The following is a 19439-nucleotide window of genomic DNA, read 5'->3' as shown; positions in this document are numbered from 1 at the left end:
TATAATTTAAAATTTTCTAGCAGCCATTTTAAAAAGTGAACAGAAACAGATGAAATTAATTTTAACACTGTTTTATTTAAGCCAAAATATCCAAACTATTATTTCAATATGTAATCACTATGAAAATACACTGAGAAATTTTACTTTTTTCAGCCTAAGTTTTTGAAATGTGGTAATGTTATTTACACTCACAGTATATACCTCAAGTCAGATGCTAAATTTTCAAAGGTTAAAGTGAAATGTAGTCCTTCCAAAACAATAAAGCTATGAATACAGAAAACTATTTTATATTTTAAACTTAAATTAGCTAAAAATATTCATTTCCTCAGCTGACTAGCCACATTTCAAGTGCTATATGGCTATTATGTGACCAGGTCTATTCTATTGTGCAGCTACATGGAACCCTCTCTTGACTGGAATTGGAGGCTCTCACACTTCCAACAAATTCCACTATGAAATGACTCAGAACTGTGAGGAGACCTATCCAAAATATTTCTTACTCCAAAACAATGTTTCCTTTGCTGTGTAACTATAACAGGCTAACACATTATTGAGTGTGACAACTATCCTCTGTGTTCTATAATTCAGTAGCATGGGGAGATCAAGGAGTTATCTTCCCTGTCAGGGAGTTTAATTCAAAGTTAAAATTACACTATTACTCTTAAATCACTTTTCGTTTATTATATTTTAAAAGGTAGAAAGAGACTTTGGGGATTCACTTTCAGTATTTTCATAGTGAAATAAAAATATAGAATTCTGAGTGGCAAGTTGAAGGATTTGACCTTTATCTAACTGACAACAGCAGATGTTGTAAATTTTGGAGTCAAGGAGTGACATGATAACATCAGTGTCTCAGGAAAACAAATCAAAATCCAGTATTCAAGTAGACTGACAACAGCAAAAGTGCGCAGGGAAGGCGTGGTGCTTCTAGCATCCTTAGCTGGCTGTACATGTGCTCTTGTATATGCCAGGAATGCTGTTTTCCTCTTCTTAAGCCAGAAAAACACGTGCTCATCCTTCAAAATCTGGCTCACTGTCACCTCCTGGTTTCCTGGATACAGATGACAAACTGAGCTCCTTCTTCCACCTGTGCTCCCACAGCACTTCCTTCAAAATCCTGTCAGGAGCCAAATTAAGATGGCAAAACAGTGGTTGTTGAAGAGTTACTCTATAATAGGTACAGAGTTTCAGTTTAACAAGATGTAGAGTTCAGTGGATGGATGGTATCATCGCAGCACATCAATGGGAACAACTAGAAGATTATTCCAGCCAGCTAACTCCTCTTCTTTCCAATCTCAGCTTAAAGTTCACACCATTTAGGAGACTTCTTTTCCAGGCCAAAATGGTTTAGATACCTTTGTCATACCATCTCATGAACTTCATGCTTTTCTCCTAACAACTGTAATCTATAGCTAATTATGTGGTGTATTAGCTTACTAGGGTAACCATAACAAAATTCTATAGACTGGGTGCCTTTTATCGATTTTCTCACAGTTAAGACCAAGGTGTTGATAGGTCTGGCTTCTCCTAATCTCTCTCTCCTTGGCTTGAAGAAGGCCTTTCCTTTATTCACACATCCCTCTGGCATCTGGGTGTTTAAATTTTCTCTTCTTATAAGGACACTGGGGCAGGGGATATAGCTCATTGGTAGGGCACTTGCCTAGCATGCATAAGGCCCTGGGTTTGAACCTATCAAAGATACGGGTCAATTGGGTCAGGATCCACCATTCGCACCTCATTTAAACATTAATCACTTTTTTAAAGGCCTAATCTCCAAATACAGTCACATTCTGAGGTACTGGGAGCTAGGACTTCACTGTATGAATTTTGGGAGGCCACTCTTCAGCCTACATGATGTTAACCTCTATGGTACTCAACTGGCAAACTCCATGAAAAGAGGGGCTTTATCTAATTCTCATTTCACAGCCTTTACAGTCACCACACCCTCTAGTATACCTAGAGTACACTACCTTCAACTCTTCATAAAGCAGCAACATAGCACTAATATCTGACAAGGGCCATTCTGGACCCTGTTATCTAAAGTAACCCTAAAAGTCTCTCCTGCGTCATTATTTTCTTTCTACCATGGCACTCACCACTTAATGTCAGCTTCTGCAAAGGGCGGTCATGCCTTTTGACACACTGCTGTGTATCCAGGGTCTCACTCATATTTATGCATAAATGAGTTTCTGTAACCACTTAGCACATGTTAATGCCTTTATTTACACCCCTGAGAAAATCTGCAGGGCTTTTAAAATCCCAAATGCTTTCTGGATCTCAGCTTTGACACTCATCCAGCAGGTTCCCCTCCCTGTCGGGTCCTAACCCAGGACAGCAGTACCTTCCTCAGAGTTGGACAAGGTACGGAAGGCACCCAGCTCAAAGGAGTGGCGTACCGAGGCTGCTGCCGGCTGAAATGTCGGTGTCCTCCCAAGCGTGGGACCCGAGTGGGACCTGCGGCTGCTGAGGAAGCCCTGTGGGGGACCCAGGGCACTCAGGGTGCGCTAAGGTCACCCTCCTCTCCCTGCTCTTCCTACCCCTTGGGGTGGAGCAACCTCGGGCTCTCGGCTCGGGGCGCCTGTCCCTGCCCACAGCGTTTGCGGGAGGGATGGTTTGGGCACAGCTTTGGAGCCCAGGGCTGAAGGGCGTTCTGCAGCCAGCTGCCTAGGCTCACGCCGCCCTGCTCCCAGTGGCCGGCGGTGCAGTGACCACCGCCTCATGGGGCCATCGGGGACACAAATGGAGCTACTGCACCGGGACGGCGGGGATCAGGGGGACTCGCCACCGCGGCCTCGTCAGCGGCCGGGTGGAGAGGCGCGGAGGGAGGAGTCCCCAGGGGCCCGGCCGAGGTGGCCCTCCTCTTGGTGGGCCGCCCGCGCCAGCAAGCTGCTATCTTGCCCGCGCTCTTACCCGGCCTCTCAGCGCGCTGAGGAGGCGCGCGAACAGAAGGGACGCGCCCGGGCTGGGCAGGTCGACGCGCGCAGCGTGTGACGTCACCAGACACGCCGCGGCACGCACGCGCAGAAGGCTGGTGGGCGAGGCTGGCGGCCGGAGCCAGCATGGCGGCCGAGCGCAAGACCAAGTTGTCCAAGAACCTGCTGCGCATGAAGGTGCGCGGGTGCTGGGAGGGTCTGGGGGGCGACAGGGCCCTGACCTCTCGACCAGGCTCAGGACGAGGCGGCGGGCGTGCAGGGGACAGCAGGCGGGCCTCCGGCGGGCGGAGCTCATTCGTTCCCCGCGACCCGGCCGGTGCGGGCGCTTGCTAACGCGTGCGCGGGCAGCCAGGCTCCAGGCGGAGGGAGCGGGAGGGTCCCCGGATCGGGGAAGGCGAGTTCAAGGCCTGAGTTCAAGGAAGAGAAGGGAAACAAGAAGGTTTCCAAGAAGCAAAGTGACCACTGTGTCTGGAAGGCAGGCCGTGGTCACGGCGTGCAGGGAGCTTCGGGCGGGGTGGAGGGTTGGTTTGGGGTTTTGTTTCCCTTTAACTTAGGAGCAGTAGAAGCTGTTGAGCGCAGGGAGCAGTCTCTTGAGCTGTGTTGCTCTTCAGGATCACTTTAACTGCCCTGTGGAGAATATGTTAGTGGAAGAAAGGCCCCGAAAAGGCACAAAATTGTGGCAGTGGAGTGGAAGTGAATTGTGACCCAACTTTAAACAAAATTGATTTTTTTTTTTTAAGATTTGAAATTCAGTCATTTTTAACCCTATACTTTCAAAGTGGAACAACAATCCAGATAAAGCATGGTTGGTAAAATAAACACAGGAATGAAGACAAAATTAAAACTTAGATAATACAGATAGCAAATATTGATAATCTTTACCATATGCCGGGCCCTGTTCTAAGCGCTTTCCATGATAATTCATGTGATTCACATAGTTACCCTTTGAGGAGGCTGTGGTCATTATGCCTCTTTACAGCTGAGGCAAATGAGAGGAAGTGATATGCCTGAAGTTACACGGCTAGTAAGGACTGGAACTCAGTTTTATCTGTCTCCAGAGTTCTGCGTGGCACTTGCTAGTGATGGTCCTTGACTTACAGTGAGATTATGCCCTGATATACTCATCATAAATCAACAGAGGATAAAAGTGCATGACACACCTAACCTACTGAACACCATAACTTAACCACATAGTACACTGTAGAGTTCCAGTTGTTTACCTTCCACTTGGTGTGGCTAAATGGGAACTGTAGCTCACGGCTGCTCTTTAGTATCACCTGAGAGCATCATACTGCATATGGATAGCCCAAGAAAATATCAAAATTTGAAGTACTATTTCTACTCAGTGTGTGTCACTTTGCCTCCATCATAAAATCAAAAGTTTGTTAAGTTGAACAGTTTTAAGATGGGGAACATCTGTACTTATACAGATTGTTAGATATCATGTTTACAGAATGATGGAATTTCCAAGAATAGAAAGTGTAAGTAATGTTTTGAAGATTAAAGAGAAAATATTACATGGGCAAGATTTGAATGGAGTTAAGTTTGGATGTAACTAGGGATTAGTAGGGTGAGGAAGGGAGGGGACAAATTGTAGCATGACATATGGTTTGTAAAGTACTTCTTTTGTGCATATCAGCAAAATTTGAGTCTTTACTGAACAGAATTTTCTTTTGGTTTAATGGTTTATGATCTCATTGGTTTTGAGAAGTGGAATAGACTGACCAAGCAAGCACTGAAAAGATTTTAGCAGTAGCATTTGCTCTAGGAATAAGCCAAATAAAGATGTGCTTGGTGATTAGGGATTGGACCGAAGATCTGTCTCTGGAATTAACAAGGAAGAAATTGTCTTAAAACAATCTGTCACCACCCAAGTGAATGGGGAAGTTTGAATTGGATGTTGGAAGCAAAGGAGAGATTAGAAATTAATCAGGTTCTCCATTTGAGTTAGCAGTTTCCATCACGGACAAGAAAGAACTTAGCCAGCAGGATCCCAGGTAACACTGCCTACAGAAAAAGCAGAGTATATGCTGTGAGAAGTCATGGGGCATTATAGCCAGTGTCGCTGTTCACTCGGAGCTGAGTGTAGGCAAGTATGAAATCACTGAGCATTGAGTCCAACTCACTTGTTTTCTGGGCTCTTGAAGACCACTGACTTTAGCTGTTGGACAGAGGGTAATCCTGGTAGGAAGTACAAAGAAAAGGATATGGATAGAAGGTTTGCCGGTATGATGGATTGCTTATAGAAAAGGTGCTTGTTTCTGTTTTTAATTCCTTTGGACTCTTAGGACAGATGGGCTTTGGTGAACTTATTCTTTAAAGATTCAGATAGTAAATATTTTAGGCTCATGGGCCAGGTAGTCTTTTGGGTACCTACTCAACTCTGCCATTGCCACTCAGAACTAAATGAGCATTACTTTGTTCCAATAAAACTTTATTTATACTAGCAGACATCCAAAAACTTTATTTATGATAGAAAATATCCAGCCTGAAGACTGTACTTTTCCAAAGCCTACTGTGGATTCTCAGTTGTGAAGGAGGCTAAATCGCTAACTTTAGAATGTATTCTGAGATGCTGTAGAGTCAGGAGACTAAACTGATGCCTAAAAGTGGAGGTACTAGATTCACAGCCACGGGGTGTTCCATTTTGCCATGTGTACCAAATATAGGTATAAATGAGTATTTGTGTACCAAGAATGTGAGTGTTGAGATGAAGCAACACTCAACATGTTTAGGAATGAGTCTGTAAATGTAAGACTGGTCTGGGTTCATTACATTAGAAGGCCTGTTTGTAAAGACACACAAGAGTATTGACACTGATTTTGTTTTTACAGTTCATGCAAAGGGGACTGGACTCAGAAACCAAAAAACAACTAGAGGAAGAAGAAAAGAAGATCATCAGTGAAGAGCACTGGTACTTGGATTTGCCAGAGCTTAAAGAAAAAGAGTAGGTTTATTAGAATTTATATTGATGATGTTTGGGACAGTCAGAAGAAAATCCCTGTAGATTTGACAGGGATTATTTTATGTCCAGTGATGTAAACTATAAAGTTATTTTATGTTCAGTTTCGTGGGTTAGCCTTGCAAATAATTTTCTAAAAACTATTAAACCTATAAAAGTTCTACCTGGATTTATATATTTTTACTGGCTTCCTGGCTATCATTTATTACACTGTCTTTTTTTTTTTTTTTCATTGAGTAAAGGAATCTAGTGCATACATCTCTGATAATAACAGAGGACTTTTTATTGGAAGCTATAATATGCTCTGTATCACATTAAGTTCCAAAATTAGGTGTGTACTTCAGGCCATCCAGTTTTATTTCAGTAACAGAGTTAATTTATTAGACTTAGGCTCTTTCAGGTCAGGAGCTTTGTCTTTCTTTTTTTTTAATTGTTACTACTTTAAAGACCATTCATCTAGCACACATTCACTGAATCTAGAATGTGTTCCAGGTACTTGGCTCAGCACCTTACATCATAGCAAACGTAAGAGCTGCCCATTTCCATTCTGTCCGTCTTGCAGCTTAACAGTAGTTTGCCCAGAGCCACTCAGTAGTCCAGTGCTGGAGATGCAAAAGCACACAAAGATAGTGACCCTCAACTTCCAAGCTTGACTGGTGCCTAAGAAGTGATTTTGATTGAAGGAGTGATGGATTCATCTCATTTACTGATCTAGATCCTTCTGGAAGCCCCTTATCATTGTTGCCTAGTAAATCTCTTGCCTTGGCAAGCTCTGCCTGTGTGATTTTACTTAAGCCAACTGAAGATGCTGTGTACATTTTCAAACACATATGTGCTCCTTTCTTCCCCTGATAGTTTTTTTGATTTACCATGTTATATTCCTTCTTCATTTTCTGATCTTTTCTGGGCCTTTTTGGGAGTTTAGATGCCCTTCTGTAAAGACAGAACATCTGCCCCATCAGGAGAAAGAGACATTTTTTTCTCCATTTGCCTCAGAGGGAGCAAGGTATTGGTGAGAAGGGAACAAGTGCTGCAAGAGATAGTGTTAATGGGGGAGAGGATCAGTCCTCACGAGGATCCATAATCTGGATTTGTGCTTTGCCTTATGAACTTGCTCAGATCTTCCAGATGTTTACTGAAGGGTGGGACAGGGCTATTTTTGTTTTGGAGGTGTTTTTTTTGGCGGGGGATGGGAGACACTTAATCAGAGGTTGAACTCAGGCAATTGACTACTGAGCCACATCCCCAGCCTTATTTTTGTATTTTATTTAGAGACAGAGTCTCACTGAGTTTCTCAGCACCTCACTTTTGCTGAGACTGGCTTTGAACTGGTGAGCCTCATGCCTCAGCCTCCCGAGCTGCTGGGATTGCAGGCGTGCACCACTGTACTCAGATAGGGTGAGACAGTTTTGATCTTGTTTTCAATATTCTTTTTTTGTTTTCCCCCTCTACACAGAAAATGACATTTAGATTATTTTCCTTAGAAGATAATGAATAACTTTGTGCCCTCACTCAGGAAAAGATGGCACTGCTAGTTGTACACTGACAGATTGGGTGATTCAAGGAGCACAAACTGGTACTCTTCCAGTTTCCATTCAAAATTCAGGTTCCCTAATTGCTTCTTCATGCACTCATTTTTTCATGTAAATTCTTGAGCATATTTATAATCACCATTCTAAAGTTCTTTTCTACTAATTCCATCATCTTTCTTTTGATTTTTGTTTGTTTTATGTGTGTGTGTGTGTGTGTGAGGGTTGCATTTTCCTGCTTCCTTGCATGTCTACTCATTTTCCATGTGTGCGTTGCATTATGTGTGTTAACTTCACTAACTGCATAGATTTTGTTGTCTCCCTTGATAGAGTGTTGAATTTTGTTCCATTAGGCAGTTAATTTACAGTGATCAGCTTATTGTTTTTGTTAGAATCGGTCTGATAGATTCTGCTTTAAGGCTTAATTAGCCCTACTTCTAAGGTAGGGCCTTTCTGCTAAATATCACAGGGAGTAGGCTTGACCTCTGCTCTCTGGCTAGACAGAACTCAAACATGACACGTTTCTGTGCAAGCCCTAATATCTATTCAACATATAGTTGCAGGATGAGTTTTCTTTTCCAGATATGGTAGGGTAGAAGACATTAATGTTCTTGTCTCTGGAACCTGTGTTACCTTAGGTGGCAAAATTGACTTTGCAGCTATGGTTAACTTAAAGATCGTTAAAAGAGAGATTGCCTGGGTTATCTGAGTGGAAACTAAATACAATTATGTTTTCTTATGTATTAATTCATTTAATTACAATAATCAAGTGCCTGAGGTTGGGTAACTTGAAAAATATAGAGATTTGTTTAGCTTATAGTTCTGCAGGTTCAAGGACATGACTGGGCTGGGTTGGGGGGTCCCTCATACTGAGTGGTGTATGGGGAGGGAAGGGCTACCATCTTGAGATAGGAAGCCAGGGAGTCAGGTGCAGGCTCAGATTTTTGTAACAGTTTGTCATCATGAGAATTACTCCAGGAGCCAGCTTTCCCTTCCAGGGGCAACCCCTCCAATGACTTAAGGACCTCCCTCCAGCTGCACATCTTAAAGGCTTCAGGCGTCCTCACATGTCCTCACTGGGGACTGAACTTCTAATACTTGAATCCCTGGGGGGCACAAATCATTACATCTTGTAAGAGGAAGGCCAAGGGCGATCTGACATACACAGCAGGCATTGTGACCATGTATGAAAAGTTGGAGCCGAGTAGTACCAATCCAGGAAGTGCTGCCTGCTACCAGAAGCCAAAGAAGCAATGGGCAAATTCTCCACTAAAGTCACTGTCCTGTTGCTACCTTGATTAGGCACTTGTGACCTCCAGAATGGTGAAAGCCTAAGTTTCTAATGATTGAAGCCACCAATTTTCTGGTAATTTGCTACAGCAGCCACAGAAAACCGAGTCATCAGATAACTATTCTCCCAGAAGGCATCTGTGAGAGCTCTTCTCCTGATGTGGTGGCTTCACCTGGCACAGCTTAGTGTTTAGCTGGAGATTGAAGGGACCCCACAGCAGGTCCTGGATTTCCTGTGTGTCTCTGGCCCATGAAGCCTAGCCACCTCTGTCATCCCAAACTTTAGCTTGTCTTCACATCAGCAGGGCTGTGCTGTTTGTCTCTAGCTTCCTCCTCCACAATCTGAATATTGCGTCTGGGCAGAAAGCCCTACATGGCAGGGCTCACTCCATTGGGTTTTCTTCTTGGTCAGCCAGTGCTCTGATGTAGTCAGAAAATATTTGTTCCACATTTTGCCCTATTTTTTAATTGGCTCTGGGTGGCCAGGAATGGAAAACCTGCTAATTTTCTTCTGCTGTCTGATGGCAATGTTTTCTTTATTGTCTGGGGCCGTGAGAGCAGAGGCTTTTTCATTCCTGGCAGTTCCCAGCCTCTGGAAGAGAGTCTGCCTTGTCCGATCTCTGAATGTTTGCTGAGTGAGTCTGCTGAGGAGTAGAAGCCACACACTGGCCTGTTGAGGGTCATGGCCAGCTGAGAAGCTTACCTTGGGTTCAGGGTCATGCACTGGCGGTTCTGAGGAGAAATGCTTTTGGAGACACTGCAGTCAGTCCTGTTTCAGGGGGAACTGCGGCTGCCACGCTGCCTCTGGTGCCAGTGTTGGCTTCTAGCCCAGCATTGTTCTTCCTGGGCTAATTGTGGAGAATGATTTTGGTTTCATTTCCACACCTCATCACCCTTATTTCTGCCGGTTTCTACTTTTGCTCATCCAGCTTTCCCAAGGTCTTATGGGAACTCCAGGGCCAGTCTTCCGGGTAGTTAGCTAAACACTTCAGCCAGTACACTCTGTGAAAGCTGCCCAGGCTCCTCCTGCATATTTATTTGTTTGATTTACGTTTTTTTTTTTTCCTGGACGTTTAGTAAGAATTGGGGGGTGGGGGTAGACATCAAAGAAATTTTGCTACAACTTTGGGAAAGTCAAGTTTACTAATGCTTTTGGTCTGTACATCATGCAGGTACTTGTGCATAGTGTTCAGAAGAGTTGTGCCTCCCTCCAGCCTGTAGCTCTCATCTCCCAGGGCCTTCCTTTGCTGACTGAATTAATCAGATTTTATTTCCAGCCCTGGGTTAGAAACTTACACTGTGTTTTTACTTGATCCTGCTGAGAACCATCAGATTGATTTTTCCTTCAGTCTTGATTTTTACTTGCTCTGCTTTGTTATGTGTAGACTTGCCATTGATACAGGTTTATTTTCCCATTTAGGAGTGTCATAATAGAGGAGCAGAGCTTCTTGTTATGTGAAGATCTTCTGTATGGAAGAATGTCATTCAGAGGATTTAATCCTGAAGTTGAGGTATTAAATATAATTGCTTCAAATTTAAATTTTTTCCAATTGAATTTTTTCTGCTAATTGTTGAGCTTACGTTTCTCTCTACCAGGTATCATTTCTCCTTATTATATAGAAAATAACAAGTCTTGAAATACTGCTGTAGCTATTTAAAGAAATTGCAGGCGTTGCAGTCTAGTTTTATGGAAGAATTGAGTAGATAATTTAATACAGCAGCACAGGGTCCCTGATGGTGCCACTGTGCTAGAATTTCAACTGGAGTCTTTTACTGGAGTGTCAAGATTTTATTCAAATGATGCTATTATGAAAAGTTATTTTCTGGCATCTGTAAATGTATCTTTTCTAATGGATAATATTACTTTAAAATTGTATAATTTGACTTTTTAATGGGCAGATTTTAATCAAAGCTTGTAAATAGACTTTTAAGTGAATACTTTGGAAAGTTTGTTCAAAAGATGAATATTCACCTTGTAGCTGAGCTGAGCTGTTTGAATTTCCTGCCTCAGGTTTGCAGAGAAGCAGACCTTTATTTAACACCTTTATAGAACTTTGGCACTTATGTTGGTCCCACCTCATACTTGATCATCCGGGTGCACATTGCCAATATAAATTTTTAGTTCTGTAAATATCACTTGAAGCCAAGGCTTCTTGCCCTTGGCTTTATTGATCTTTGGGGCCAGATCATTCTCTGGTGATGGCTGTCCTGAGCATTATAGGGTGATCAGCAGCATCTTGGAACAGTTTTCTACCCACTGAATGCCACTAGTGCACACAACTGCCCCCTTCAGCCCAGTCATGACAACCAGAAGTGTCTGCAGACATTGCCATACATTTTGTCCTAGTGGGCAGAATTGTCCCCAGGTGAGGACAGGATACCTCTAGAGAGCCACAGTTGACTGAGCCTGCTGCAGGGTTATATTAAGGGTAGCAGGTTGGGGAGGGAGTATGGGATGATTAAGGTGTTACGTTTACTTTACACAAAGCCAACACTAACTGTTTGGTTTTAATATATACTTTCTTTGCTTTGGCCTGCTTTGAGCTTTAGATGGAGGGAAAAGGGGGACTATGAAGCAAGGAAAAAAAAGGAAAACTGAGTGTAGGATGTCTAAAGAGCGGGGTTTGGGTGGCACACACCCCCAAGGTATGCCTGATGCGGGGGAATGTGAGGGTGCCTGAAAACAGGGCTGGTTGCTGGTTCTGTGATCCTGGACACCCTCTCTTGGGAAAGGCTGTCACCTATTTTCTTATTGGTCCTTTGAGTGTTAGAGAAACCAGTTGAGCTTGTTTTCTCATCTGCCAGCCTTTCTCATCCTCTGGCCATTCCCCCACCAACTGTAACTATGGTAGTGTACTTTATTCTCAGTTTTGTGTGTGTGTGTGTGTGTGTGTTTTGCTGGAGATAGAACCCAGGGCCTTGTGCATGTGAGGCAAGCACTTTACCAACTGTGCTATATCCCCAGCCCCTCTTTAATTTTATTTTTTAGTCTGTTAGAGAATAGCTCTTACGAAGAGGTTAATGAGGGAGGAAAGGCCATGGCTCAGAGACACTGCGTGCCATGCCTCTTCCACCCTGAAGCTCAGAGTGAGCTTGGCTGCAGATTCTGTGCATCATGAAGGGCCAGGCTTCCACTTCTGTCCTGCACTGGCTGCCCTCCCGCCCACCACTGAGACATGCAATCCAGATTACTAGTGACTATCCTCCTCTACCAAAACATCTTCCACTGGGCTCTAAGATGGGAAGTTCAAAGGAAATCTGAAGTCTATTTTTTTTTTTCGCCCTTTCACTATATTGTGGTATCATATGCCCATCTTAAATATGAGGCAAAAGAAAAGACACCTTGAATTCCTTGGCTCTAAATACAGTGTGGTGGGGCTTTTCTTACTTGTCTGTGATTCACAACTCATCGAGTGTTATAGGGAATCCCTTATAAATTCTGACATGTCCTCTGGATTCTTTGACTTTAGTTTCTCCACCTTCAAATAAGTTTGATGCCATTTCCTTTCACAAAGCCTTGTCTAGCTAGCCATCATGGTCAACATTGGTGTATTTTTCAGAAATTGATGCTTCAGATGAATGCTAAGAACAAAGCAGAAGATGAAGATGAAGATGAGATAGTAGAGCTTGATGTGTCAGATGAGGAAATGGCTAGAAGGTAACTGTTACCCGGGAACAGCTTTGCAAGCTGGGCCTTGTGTCATTGGCACCCTGTGTGCACTTCTCTTACCCTACAGTCTGCTGAAGCTTTAAAAAGAACCCCCTAGAGCTGGACACGTTGGCGCGCACCTGTAATCCCAGCAGCTCAGGAGACTGAGGCAGGAGGATTGCAAGTTTTAAGCCAGCCTTAGCAAATTAGCAAGGCCCTAAGCAACTTAGTAAGACCTTGACTCAAAATATAAAATAAAATATAAAGGGCTGGGAATATGGCTCAGTGAGTAAGTTCCTCTGGGTTCAATCCCCAAAGAAAAATGAAAAAACGAAGCCCCCGGCAGGAAGACTTACAGTCTGCCTCTTCAACAGCCTCAGGTGCCTTCGCCTATGGCAAGCTGACAGTTGAAGTGTCCCCTCCAGTGCTTCTTCCATGTATTCAAAAATGTTTACTTAGAGTAATGCAAAGCAAAACCAGGAAGTAATTTGGTCATTCTTTAAAAAGTTCATAAATTTTTAGATCAAACTGTTTCTTTTAATCATAGTTTCTACTTCTATTATTTTTGTTGCCTTTGGTTTGATATTCTTGACAAGATTTGATTCCTACTTTATTTGAAATTAAACTTGTGCTATATGTCATTTTAACAGATATGAGACCTTGGTGGGGACAATTGGAAAAAAGTTTGCCAAGAAAAGAGACCGTGCCAATTACGAAGAAGATGAAAATGGAAACATAAAACCAGTTAAAGCAAAGAAGATGTTCTTAAAGCCTCAAGATTAAAAATGATGCCTTAAAATATGTCTCGGGGTGGCCATGAGAACAGCAGACTTTGGAGCCCATCCCAGTGGCATCTTTCAGCTATTAATACTTGATATTTATTTGTAAAGAGATGTGTAATTTTAGAAATAGACTGTGTTTGAAACAGATGTGTAATGGATGTTATACATCCTTTTCCGAATCAGGTTCATCAGAAGCAGAAGTTGAGCCTGAATCTTACAGATGTTCATAGGCACAACATTGCTTCCTAAAGATTTTACCTCAGTTCTTTTTATATAGCTCTCCAGTCACTGAATGGACTCCTATAGATGAATGCCAGTGTTTAAATTGCCTTTAAGATTATATTTTACTTTAAATTATTAGTCATATAATCATGTCCAGCCGATTCATACATTCATTTTGGAGTCAAGTGTCAGGAATTTCTTATATGTACATTCATCAAGAGCAAATATGCCTCTCCAACCTGAAGTATTTGCATGCTACCAGGTCTATCACTTTATGGTATTGTTTTTTGTTTAAGGCATTTAATTTTTTTTAAATATTCTGTAATAAATATCTGTTTCCACATGCTTTTTCTGTTTTCTTGAACTTCCAAATAATTTTAGTGTAGATAATGTAACTTATCCAAATAGTAATTTTTAATATCAGCCATTAATTTAGAATATATAGATGTATTCAGTTGAACCATAAGAAGTTGCCTTATATGGGTCAAAAACAGTATTCTAGTCTCTTATAGTATAGGCCTATAGAACTTACCACTCACCACCAGACCATCTCAGCCTGAAACTATTCTAAGTACCAGGTGTAGAAGCATATGGAATTAAGTGGATCTGTCTGGAGTTAGGTACTGAAGAGTTTTTTTTAATTACTGATATCATTTAATGTTTTTTCTCAACAAATAAGCAAGATACAGATCTCTCTCCCTGAATCTCCCATAGATTTTGGTGGTTCTGTGATCTCAGTTCTCTGGTGAATTATGACAAGTGAATTTGAAGAATCATGCTTTTTCTGTGTGTGTGAAGGTGGGAACAGTATGCTGCCAGTGTGCTCCATCCTAGAGAAGTGGTTGGAAGTTCCTCCCCATGCCCTGCCCGCATCACGGTCTACTGAATGTCTTGGGCACACTCTCCACCTTCACAGCGTCACTTCTAATGATGAGCCCATGCATGGCAACAGGTGATGCCTGGTTTACCAAGTCCTCTGTCACCAGGAGTAGCGGGTACACAGGGATGGTGGAACGGTGCTGAAAACATTGGTAGCACTGGCTAGGGTATAGCACCCCATCTGACAAAATGGAATTTATGCTTTGAATTGGGGACCACTTACATAGGCTTGTGCCCAAGGGTCACACAAGGGTGTGTTTAGCACTTCAATGTCCAGTAACAGAATTTTAATGGAAATAACAATAACCTCAAAGAAGAGTGTGACCTTTAGACCATTATATTTTAGGAACCCTGAAAAGATGAGGGAGGTGAAACAATATGTGGGTGTGAATAAGTTTACTGACTGCTGCCTGTGACCAACAGTTACAGAAACAAGTTACTGCCTCAGTTGCACACTGTGTGTGCTGATTTCCTCTCTTCCCCTTTATTTTATATAAGCTTGGATTCAATTTGCTGTTTAGTCTGTGACTACGCTTTAACTGTAACTGAGGAGATGAGTATGACTCCCAGAAACTGATCAAAGATCTATTGGACATTCTTGTCTCATTTGGGAGAAAAGGTGAAGATCTCTTTTATAAAAGGATGTTTGCGATTTATTAAATAGAAATAAAGAGATGCTTCTCTTGCTGCAGGAAGATTAATTATGTTAAGCATTTTGTGTGCAGAGGCTGAATGGCCCACCATGGGCTCTAGCAGATTGTAAACGATTGCTTCTCAGGTTCCAACTCACCCTCAATGCTGTCAGCTATCTGTGGGTTACTGGTTCCAGGGCTTCTGGTGGGTTCCAGAATCCAAGGATACTTGAGTCCTTGGCATAAAATGGTATAGTATTTGCATAGGACTTACACATCCTCTCATGTGCTTTAAGTCATCCTTAGGTTACTTACAATACCAAATACTATTAAATGTTAAATGACTAATTGTTACACTGTATCATTTCTATGTGTTGTCCACATGTTCAGTACAGTAGCAAATATTTTTCCTGAATATGTTTGATCCACAGTTGTTTGAATTCACAGATGCAGAACCCACAAATAAAAGCAGACTGTACTCAGCACCTGGGATCTTCCAGTGGAAGCCCAGAAGAAGGTGGTAAAGCTAGAAGAAGAGGGAGGACTTGGTCCATCCTGTCTGCTTCCTTTTTCCTTCCTCCTCCTTCACCATGCTCAAAACTCCTTCACCCTGCAGAGGCCTGTGTGCTGGTGACAGTAATTGACACCAGTTTATGGTGTTACCAAGTCTCTGTCACCAGGAGCATCCGTGTTCCCGGTGCTTGCTGGAGCAGCCCATAGCTCCATCCAGGACCAGCACTGGCACCAACCAACCCCCAGTGTTCCCTCCTCACACATCTGTCATTGCTGGGCCATAGGCTCCAGCTCAACTCCAAGGCACTGGTACTGATGAGCAAGGCACTGATGAGCAGCAGCTCATCAGACATCTGAATGGCAGCTGTCAGGCCCCCTCCAATTTCTACACTCAACAATTCCACCTCTCCCTTCGGGTGGCAGCTTCCTGCAGGACACCTCTGTGCCTCATTATCCATTCTTTGTATTGATTTCCTCTGTTAAAATAAGAACAGTGTTCCTCAACATGTATCCAAAAGAATCAAAGTCAGTACAATATAGCTTTGCACACATGGCCGAGTTTGTCCAACCAAATTTTGGAGCCAGCCAGGTGTCCATCGGCAGAGGAATGGATGAAGAAAATGTAGTATGTATGCACAATGGAGTTTTATTCAGTTATGAAGAACAAAATTATGTCATTTGCAGGGAAATGGATGGAACTAGAGAGTATTTTGTTAAACAAATTAAGCCAGACTTAGAAAGTCAAGGGTCATATGTGGAAGCTAAAGTAAGGCTAACATAGGGGGGGCAAAGGGAGATCTCATGAAAATAGAAGGGATACCAGTAGGGTAAAGGAAGAGGATTGGGGGAAGGGAGGAGGGGAGGGAAGAGGAGGATATAAAGTTGATCAAATTATGTGCATGTACAAATATGCCATGGTGAAACCCACTGTTCTGCATAATTCTTATGCACCAACTATTTTTTTTTAAAGGGTGTTGAAGGAGTTAAGGCAAAATACGGCAAGCCATAAAGATTATTTTGGGAGCTATGTCCTTTTCATGTCAAGGCTGGATAATAGCCTTGACCACCAGGGTGTGGTAATTCGGGCTGCTATGAACATGAACTGTCAAACCCTGAAGGAGCGCTTACCTTCCACTGGCTTCTACATTCCCCGCATGTCTCCTAGTGCCATGCCTGGCACTTAGGATCCTGGCACTTACAATCCTAGTCCAGATCTTTACTGCCCTTCATTCCTGCATGCATTGATTGTTCTTTGCCTAAAAAAGCATGTAAGCATCATGATCTGGCCATTCCTTCAGACTTCATTTTCTTGTGAAGATCTGACATACATGCAAAATGAAAACTCTTACACTCTTGTTAATCAGCCTTTGCAATAAATTCCAGCCATGGAACCCTACACAAGAACTACAAGAATTAGAGGATCTTTCTTTCCCTACAGTGTTTGGGATTTTTCCCCCCTCCTGATTTGTTCTCAACCAATACACATTCATCCTAAAGTAATATTGTCATATCATGGGTTTGGTGGACTTAAAATGCTTATTTCTCTAGTCCACATTCAAGTTCCTTAATATGAAAGTAAAAATGTCCATTCAACTTCAACTTCCTGTTGATTAGACTGCTCAATCATTCATTTTGTCTCTTTAGTTGTTAAGCTACTGTCCTCTAGGGGAGAGACTGTATTTTACTCTTTGTTGTTTGCCCCAGGGCCTAACAAGGAATATGTTAAATCATCCCAACTGCTATTCATTCATTTATTCATTCAATAAAGAAACATTTATTGAATAAATAAATGAATGAATAGCAGTTGGGATGATTTGGAAGCCAATTAGCACACAAAGCCTATTTACATGACCATGCTGTGCAAACAAATGGAGACCAACCAAATGAGAAAAGCAACGGCTATTTATTCTGAGCTTGCTGTAGGAAAGGAACAAGCATCTCCACTTGCATTTGGTCAGAACCTCAAAAGCAGGCTGAGGAGCAAGAACAGTCAGGTGTGCCCTGGTTGGAGGGTGTTGGCCTGAGGAAGGTACAGGCTGGTGATTAGGAATGGGGACACCCTATTTGATTGATTAGAGGTTCATATTTGGCTGTCTCTAATTTGGTCCTAAATGGAAAGCAGGCAAAGATTAGGGAAACTGTCAGTTAAATCCTGGCCAAAGGCTTGTAGCACTTGTTTATCGTCTAAGATTGCCACAGAGATAGCCATCTGGCTTCCTGCAGGTCTGACTTACTAGCAGAGTGGCTACCTACGTTGTTGTAGATGAGGGCTTGCTTTCTTAGGCAAGTTGCTTGCAGGTTATGGGTCAAAACTCCATTTGTACCTTTGGTTTGTTCTTTATCCATTTGTAACCTCAGTCTCTCAGTGCTCAGGTTTATTTCTATTCACAGTATAAAATACAATCATTTGATCATATCTTTATGGAAATCTGCACCCAACTCCATAGGAAGATGCCATTAGTGGATCAGAGATGCTTTCAGTTCCAGGAGGTGCCTGTTCTAGAGGCAGGTAGGTGATTGACACCACAGAGACAAGGCCATCAAATCGAGTGACTAAAACCCTTTGCCATCACAGATCTGGAGAAGAACACTGTATACTGTGGGGAACAAGTGCATGGAGTACTACATACATAGCATACATTAAGGGCGTCTGAGTGGCAGGCCACTCCCCTCGTGCTAGGAGCGTGAGTGGCAGGCCACTTACCCTGAAGCCACAGCCCTGGGCGTGAGGCCAGGTGTTGCAGTCCCTGTGTTTGCTCCACGGCCCATTCCTTGAGTGGTCACTGCAAGGACAGTTAGTAGAAATTGCATTGGTGGCTGCCTGTAATCTGCTTAGCTCCTGCCCGAGTGTATATACATGGTAACTACGCAATAAAATCAGACCTGCTTCCTGCTTGGTCTCCAGAGGTCTTGATTAGTGACTCCACAGCCACACTCTCCTCTACCCTGTTCCGTGGACCTCCTCGCTGGACTAGAGACAGCCCACGCAGCATACCACAGGCTAACGGATACAAAATTCAGTTTTGCAGCTAATCATGCTTCACTCACACTTCAGAAACACCTTTGTGGATTAACCCTCCCAGAGTGGAGTATTTGGAGAGGGAGAGAAGATGTAGTCATAATGGCACTATCAAGAAAATTCCCCAGAGAACTTGTGCCATGAGCCATGGGTTGCATGTGGGTCACCGAGCATGGAAGCCTCATGGAGAGGGACATCTGGTGTCTGGGAATGGCCAGTGGACATTTCCTCTGGTCAATGCCCAGGGACAATGTGAATCTCTTTCCGCTCTGCCAGGAACCACACAGCAACAGAACCCATCAATGAGATGGGTGTGACCTGCCAAGATGTCAATCAACCCGCTGACAGATTCTTTCAGAATCATATTGTTCTATCAGTTATTTTTAAAAACTTCCTTTTTATAAATTGACTTTCACAGATAATTTTGGTTAAATTTACCCTAACAATCAGTTTCAGACACAAATTGATTATTTTTACAAATAGATTATTCTCAATATTAGTGATTCCAAAAGAAATATTATGTGTGTGAATCTTTGGTAACAAAAAAAAATTTGGAAAAACTATTATTTAACAAGGTCTCAACTGGCACATGACTCTTGTCATCACATCCTGTTGCAGGTTGTTTCCTGTGAAATATCATCGTATTTGAAAGAAGGGATTGTGGCCCCACTCTGGTTCCAATCCCAAATTCTTCACACTGTGCTTTGCAAAAAGTCGACGTTAAACCGATAATAGTAAATTGAATGCAAAACGTTTCCTATTTACCCAACCTCACATAAGTATTTTCAGAGACTCTCTTCTATGAATTCATTAAATAAATATTGGACTCCTCAAAGGCTTTGCACACTTCACTGTTTTCTAAGGTAATGCTCTGTCTAAAGGCGTCAATTCACAAACTCAAAATCTTCAGTCGTTCAAGGCTCAGGAGTAATAGAGTAGAATGTCAGTGTTTTCCCCAGGAGACCAGTGATCAGAATCAGGACATTCTTAATCTGGGACGAACTGTTCCCTTCTGACTGAATCCTATAT

The 19439-nt window shown here is 42.6% G+C and overlaps 1 protein-coding gene and 1 long non-coding RNA gene across 2 annotated transcripts; one reads left to right on the top strand and one right to left on the bottom strand.

The window, feature by feature from the left end:
- Positions 1-655: 655 nt before the first annotated feature.
- LOC144370930 (uncharacterized) lies at positions 656-3056 on the bottom strand. Its single transcript, XR_013431050.1, has 2 exons — positions 2911-3056; positions 656-1117 (listed from the first exon to the last, which is right to left on the bottom strand). It is a non-coding gene; the product is annotated as an uncharacterized LOC144370930 (long non-coding RNA).
- On the top strand, positions 2998-13710 carry Mphosph6 (M-phase phosphoprotein 6). The gene is made up of 5 exons (XM_005318467.5): positions 2998-3110; positions 5768-5880; positions 10135-10225; positions 12275-12372; positions 13014-13710. The coding sequence occupies exons 1-5, from the start codon at positions 3060-3062 to the stop codon at positions 13144-13146; spliced, it is 486 nt and encodes a 161-aa protein (XP_005318524.1). The 5' UTR covers positions 2998-3059; the 3' UTR covers positions 13147-13710.
- Positions 13711-19439: the final 5729 nt, after the last annotated feature.

Source organism: Ictidomys tridecemlineatus, chromosome 15, assembly GCF_052094955.1.
Source record: "Ictidomys tridecemlineatus isolate mIctTri1 chromosome 15, mIctTri1.hap1, whole genome shotgun sequence".
NCBI classification, from domain to species: Eukaryota; Metazoa; Chordata; class Mammalia; order Rodentia; family Sciuridae; genus Ictidomys; species Ictidomys tridecemlineatus.
Note: the sequence above shows the minus strand (reverse complement) of the source record. Positions and strands in the feature narration are given on the sequence as shown.